This window comes from Dicentrarchus labrax, unplaced genomic scaffold (genome assembly GCF_905237075.1).
Source record: "Dicentrarchus labrax unplaced genomic scaffold, dlabrax2021, whole genome shotgun sequence".
NCBI lineage: Eukaryota > Metazoa > Chordata > Actinopteri > Moronidae > Dicentrarchus > Dicentrarchus labrax.
The window spans coordinates 23,548,570-23,555,285 of NW_026136723.1; the positions used below are offsets into that span (position 1 = coordinate 23,548,570).

General features: G+C 39.8%; 1 protein-coding gene across 1 annotated transcript; it reads right to left on the reverse strand.

Moving 5' to 3' along the window:
* Positions 1 to 399: 399 nt before the first annotated feature.
* trhrb (thyrotropin-releasing hormone receptor b) lies at positions 400 to 3,143 on the reverse strand. Its single transcript, XM_051391534.1, has 2 exons — positions 2,336 to 3,143; positions 400 to 895 (listed from the first exon to the last, which is right to left on the reverse strand). The coding sequence occupies exons 1-2, from the start codon at positions 3,116 to 3,118 to the stop codon at positions 470 to 472; spliced, it is 1,209 nt and encodes a 402-aa protein (XP_051247494.1). The 5' UTR covers positions 3,119 to 3,143; the 3' UTR covers positions 400 to 469.
* Positions 3,144 to 6,716: the final 3,573 nt, after the last annotated feature.

Below are 6,716 nucleotides of genomic sequence, written 5' to 3' on the forward strand. Positions count from 1 at the left end.
TCTGGGTAATGGAGTTCACATTATGTCAGACCTTGCCAGTTCTTGCCATGCTGCCCTGTGCAGCTTTAAAGATCAGAAAATGAGTCCGTCCTGAACTGCACTGTGGCACAACACCAAATGTCTGAGGTGGAAATTATGTTTATTGTTCACATTGTTCACATGTTTTATTGACTCATACACACTATATTACGTGGGTAGGTCCGAGATAAGATAACAGCTATGCGATAAAAGAGTGCTTATCTGTCGATGTTTGTTTCTCTACAATGTCCGGTATCTTTCTCGATGAAGAGCGTGTTTGGCTTTGTGCCTCAAAGACTGTCAATACGCATCGGTGGCTGTAATCTGTGTTTACATCTCTAGCTACAGCCACCTGGCTTTGAAAAGGTCAGCAGGCACTCAGGAAACAATGTCCCCACTTAACAGACTCCATTAAATAACATTTTAAAACTCTTTAATCCTCCATTGACTCTCAGGCGTCACTAAAATTCACCTTCCCGTACACACAAGGGTCTGGGAACATCATTTTCTGATCAGTCAGCAGTTCATCTGTGACGGTGAGCTCCTCCAGCTCCGTTGTGAAGTGATCAGTGCTCTCCACCATCGACGTGTCCTTCACTGCGCTGTACGTGAGGGCCACACTGTAGGTGGTGGGTTTGTCCAAGCCTTTCCTCCCACAGCGGCAGATCTTGCGGAAAGCGGCGCGAAACTTCTGAGACATGGCGTTGTAGATGACCGGGTTGATGGCGCTGTTGAGGTAGATGCAGATCCGGCAGAAAAGCAGGAACCAGTTGTCCAGGTAGGCCTCGTCCAGGAAGGAGTTGACCACCACCAGAGTGCGGTACGGCATCCAGAGTGTGGCGAACAGGATCACCACCACAGCCAGCATCTTGGTAACCTATAGTGGGAGAAATATGAGAACTGCTGCTGCAATAAACAACGATCTATAGTGACCAAATCAATACTGCTGAGCTGTTAACAAGTATCTAAAAACAGCAGACATGGAGCCACCCATTTTATGATTCATTGACATCTAGAAAGAGGCAATAAATGTTTTGTTGAAAACAAGGGAGGTCTGTCCATTTGTAAGCTCAGTTGTTAAAGGGTCATTTCACCCAAACTCCCCCCAAAAAACTGCTTGACTAAACACTACAAGAAGTCAATTAACTGTTTTCTAATAATTTATTTTAGAGCTGAAACTATTAGTCTATTAATCAATCAGAGGGGAATTAAGTTATTTTTAAGCCATTGTATTTTTATTCTATTAGTTAACTAAGCCATTGTATTTTTATTCTATTAGTTAACTGAATATCTTTGAATTTAAAAACTAGGACTTTATATGTTATAGTCCAAAACATTAATCAAGGAAATAATCATCCGATTAATCTATAATGAGGATAATTGTTATTTGGAGCACTCATTTATTTGTTTGTTTGTTCATTTATTCATCCATTCATTAATGATTTTGTAATCTGGGTGAATCAACACATTTTTTATCAGAAACTGGGGCAGCAGTAGCTCAGTCCATAGGGACCTGGCTCAGGGACCAGAGGGTGGCCTGTTCAATATGGAGGTGAACTAGTAGCTGGAGGGACTGCTGAGGTACCCTTGAGCAAGACACCTGACTCATAACCACTCAAGGCGCCGTACTGCGGCAGACCCTGTCGCTCTATACTTCTCTCCACATCAACTGCACGTGTAAAGGTTTCTGTGTGAGTAAAAAGAAATGCTAGAGTTAAAAGATGAATTTCCCCAAGAGGATAGTTAAAGTAATTAGTTTAAATTAATCAAAGCCAAAATTGTTCTCTTTTACAAAGTTTTTTTTCCTGGAAGATGAGCATTAACTTAAAGGAAATTAAAGAGGTTACAATATAATTTTGTGTTTTGTAATTAATATATAAGGTTAAGTGCAAAGCAACAGATATTCATCTAAAGCCATTGACTAACAATATTTTTTAATTAAGACAAGTGGATGAATGCTTATGCACAGAGAATGCCAGTAGTTTTTTTTATTTATTTATTTTATCTAAAGAGATGGAGGACATATTCAGATCATTTCTTTAAGTCCTGCACTGTAATTGTTTTACTTGAGTAAAGTATTTAAATATTAATAAATGAATTAATGAAAAAACTATTCATAAAAAAACTGCCCCTGTGAGTGTTCTATTATAGGTTATTTCAATAAATGTGTCAATTGCGGGGAAAACTAGATTGACTTTATTGTTTTAAGATAAGTAATGTGTGACTGTCTGATTTTTGGATATACTGTTTGAAGTACATGATGTCAGCCTGGCTGTCATCCTCTCCAGCCTCGTACACCACCCACCCACCCACCCACCTGTCTGCGGGAGGTTGCGGTGGAGCTGGAGTGACGGGAGTTCTTGCAGCTGGTTCTGTTATTCATGTTGTGGTTGTTGTGTCCGTTCTTCTTCTTGTCTTTGGGGTCTGAGGGCAGCGGGTTGAGGAAGAGGATCCTGGCGATGAGTCCGTACAAGACCGCAGAGAGCAGCAGCGGCAACACGAAAAAGACGCCGAAATCAAAAAAGTAAATGGGTAAATAAAACTTCCTTGGGACTCTGTAGCCGCAGGTGATGATGGTGATGTTGTCGTACACCAGCTCCTGGATGTCTGACAGGTAGAACCACATCACACAGTAAAGAGAAGTAAAAGCCCAAACGAATAAAATGATCTTTTTTGCTCTGGACAGGGTGCACAGAAACTGAGCTTTAATCGGATGGCAGATGGCGATGTATCTCTCTATGGTGAACGCTGTTATGGAGCAAGAGGAGGCGTTGATCCCGAGATACTGAAAGTAGGTGATGCAGAGGCACCCATAGTGGCCAAACACCCAAGTTTCGAAGATACTGTCCGTGATGGAGGGTACACCAGCCGCAGTCAGCACCATCAGATCAGCCACAGCCAAACTCACCAGGTAGCAGTTGGTTGGAGTTCTCATGTGTTTGGTGGTGAGCACCACCAGGATGACCATAACGTTGCCAACGATTCCTAGAGCACAAATCACGAAAAGCATCACACTGCTTATCACTTTGTACTGGATACTGTAGTCCGTCCAATTCCCAAAAGTGTGGTTCAGCTCTGGAACTGTTGTAAAGTTTTCCATCTTGTTGTTTTAGCTCAAATATCCGAGGAAAAAATAGAACCGATCAGCGGGTTTGTTGCTTCCTGACGCACCGAACAGGTTTTACGCGCGACAGAAGCGAGAGATTAATCAGCTCTGCAGGTCCGGAAAAATGTACATCGATCTCAAAAAACTCATGAAAATGCAACAAACGGTGTGCTGCACATTGAAACAATCATACTGTGACAAAGAGCTGCTCGGACTCTGGTGTAACTCCGCGGTCGTGTTGTGCGTAAAAAGCGATGCGTCGCGGTGTTCTCGTCAGGACAAACTGTCTGTCAGACAGATGGCGGTTTGGTTTTGAGCCTTGCTCTTGGCACCAGCTCTCATTACGCATGCGAGGGGATTAGCCCATCATTACATTTTCAGCACCAGACCTCTCCCCATCAACAAAGCTGCTCAACCGAGAAAATGTAGCAACATATTTGTGCGTTTCTGTTATTCTAATATGGTTATTGTTTTGCTTACAGAAGGCTGCAGGAATCATATATATATATATATATATATATTATAAAGATTTAAAACACGCAGGTGTGTGTGTGTCAGTCTCTGGAGTGTTGAGCTGCCTCTTCAAAGCATATTTTAAACTTAAACTTAAACTTAGAATTCATTATTATTCATTATTCAAGATTTGTGTGTTTTTATAAGAAAGGCTCACCTCTGATGGCCTGCTCAGCTCAACAGGCTGCCACTTTAATAAAGCAGACTGCATTATCGAATGAACCGCAGTCTCTGCAGTATTTTTATGCCTTTAGGCGAAGCTACGAGCACTTTCTCCTTCAGTGTACCATTTGGAATTTAACTTAAAAGTGGAAACTTGTTTGGAAGATGGCGGAGGAGCCTGTACAGCCTTCTTTTGCATGACTGCATTCATAAAGATGTGTCATTACATAATCCTAAATCATTTTGTAAAATATGAATTTGAAGTTTATCTGGTACATTTCCAGGTTACAGCTGATGGATGAATTCTTGGTTAATCTAAGATCAAGACAGTTCTGGCTAACAAAGCGTCCATATCATCACTATGAATAGATTTTTTTTCTCTTACAATATATATCAAGGCTGCAGTCAGTAACCAGAGCAGAAATCCTGAGGTCATGAGACATATTTTATTGTAGAGTGCATAAATACAGAACAGAGGTAGACTTTTTAGATGAGAACATTTTACAAGTCATCACCCAACAAAACCCTAAATTTAAACAAACACTTATATTAGAACAGAAAACATTCTATTAATAACAAAAAAAATTTGCAAAAAGGCCAGACAGCTACCACTGCTATAGGGTCAGTTAGGGGACAAGTGTGAGCGTGTGTGTGTGTGTGTGTGTGTGTGTGTGTGTGTGTGTGTGTGTGTGTGTGTGTGTGTGTGTGTGTGTGTGTGTGTCCTTGTACATCCATCTTTATAAGCACCAATTTTAGTTTTAGACCTTCGGAGTGAGGACATTTCTGGAAAGGGGGGAGGAAGGAAGATTGAGTTGTGATGTTATTAGATTATAATCAAGTAAGAAGGACTTCAGACTAAGAGAGAGAGAGAGAGAAAACAATACAATAGACAAAAAACAAAGAATAATATTTATAGTTTAATAACTATTTAATTCCCTGTATGAATAAAACACCATTCTGCTGGAGAAACACTGAATTATTCTTATCAGAGCCAATTGTAATTGACTTAAAACTAGTCAAATGTAGACATATGGAGTTTTAAAAAAAGCCTATAAAATACCAACCATATCTTAAATTCTCAATAAATTACAGATAACATGTCCTCAGTGTCTTCAGTGGTAGCTACAGTTCAGATTACAAAGAGGAGATAGATTCAAGGAGGATTCAGTGGAGATTTATGTGAAATGTTAATGTGTTTTGCATTTAATTGTTTCACACTTTCAGTCTTATATGCTGCGAACACCTTCTGTCCATTTTTCAACACCAGATTCTGACACACGTCTTTAATATATGTTACTTTACTGCCGCTCCACTGTAGTAACAGACATAAGTTCCTGACACATATTGCACTTAAAGCAGCAAATAAGCGCTAAAATGTGAGATACACTTCACACTTCAAAAGACTGTACTGACATTTTTTGATTAATTAAAGTGCTAATTAGAGTTTAAGCACCTCACTGTCAACATCGCCTGCTATACTGTACATTAAACTTATTTCATGCTGTGTTTCGCTGAATATGATCTTTTCTTAAAACTAAAAAATAAGCCAATACTCTATTGTAAAGCCAACATAAAAAGCACAAAAACACAGATCTGCAGTGACCTGTATTAACTGCCATGCTGTCCAGCAACATGGGAATCTGCAGTTGCCTGTTCTCTGCACAACACTGTGGAGGTGGGAAACTCTCCTCCACACCAACTGTGCACATTCTCCAGAACCTGAGCTGAGAATGGCGATGATCACGCCAACACGCACTTTGTTCGCGAGATTGTGCTGCGAGCTCTGAAGTTGCCAGCCGTCCATTCCGAGCAACAGGTGGACGGGGACGACAGGGAATTACATAATAATTACGCCGCCGCCCCCCCTTTTTACTCCCATGATTCCCATTATCTACCACCAGTCAGTTTTAGCTCAATTACTTGTAGCCATTTTTATTCATCTGTTGTTGTCATCCTGGGTGAAGTTAGCAGATACAGAGCTGTGGAATTTAAAGGATTGTATCTCCTTACTTTACAGTGAAAGTCAACCATACTTAGAAAAGGTTAAGAATGTGAATTTAAAGGTCCAGTGTGTAGGATTTAGTGACATTTAGATTGCAACTCCCTAGCTTCACCCTCCCCTTCCAAGCCTGTAGGAGAAACTACAGTGGCCGTGAAACTCGCAAAAACTACAGCCAGTGTTTGGTTTGTCTGTTCTGGGCTACTGTACGAACATAGTGATTCAACATGGCGGCCTTATGGAAGGCGACCCACGGCATCTGTAGATAAAAACATCTCATTCTATGATAACAAATACACAACAATTCTTATTTTTAGACCATTATACACAAATGAAAACATATCTATGAATGTTTTATTCATTTTCTGCCAATAGATCCTCCTAAATGTTACACACTGGACCTTTAAGAAGCCATTTTTTGTGCCAACTGGATTGTAAAATGTAAAATGGCACAAAATAAGATTTTAACAGTCAGACTTACCAAGAGTAAAAGGGTCTGTCATGTCCTCCAAACAGCTAAAAGCAGACTCTCTGCCAATGAGTTATACTGTTAACAAATAAATAAATAAATAAATGGTAATTATCAGACTCATTATAATTGTTTTACATTAACAGTTCCTGTTTAAACACCTTTGCTTGATTACATTATTCAATTCAACAGCAGTGATAAAGAAAATCACTATGAAAGAGAAAAAGAAGGAAAGAGTTTTACTGCCACCCAAAGGACACATCTGACCATTGAGACTGAGAAAGACATTTATCTCAGTTTCTTCATCCTAAATGTATATTTTTGAGAAAGAAAAGCTTGAACCCAAAAAAACGTTTTCCTTTTATTTTGACAGAGAGCGGTACAGAGGTGAAGAATTGATAGATGGAGAACGACGTGCACTCCTTTATAGACATCTATACATAAAAGTA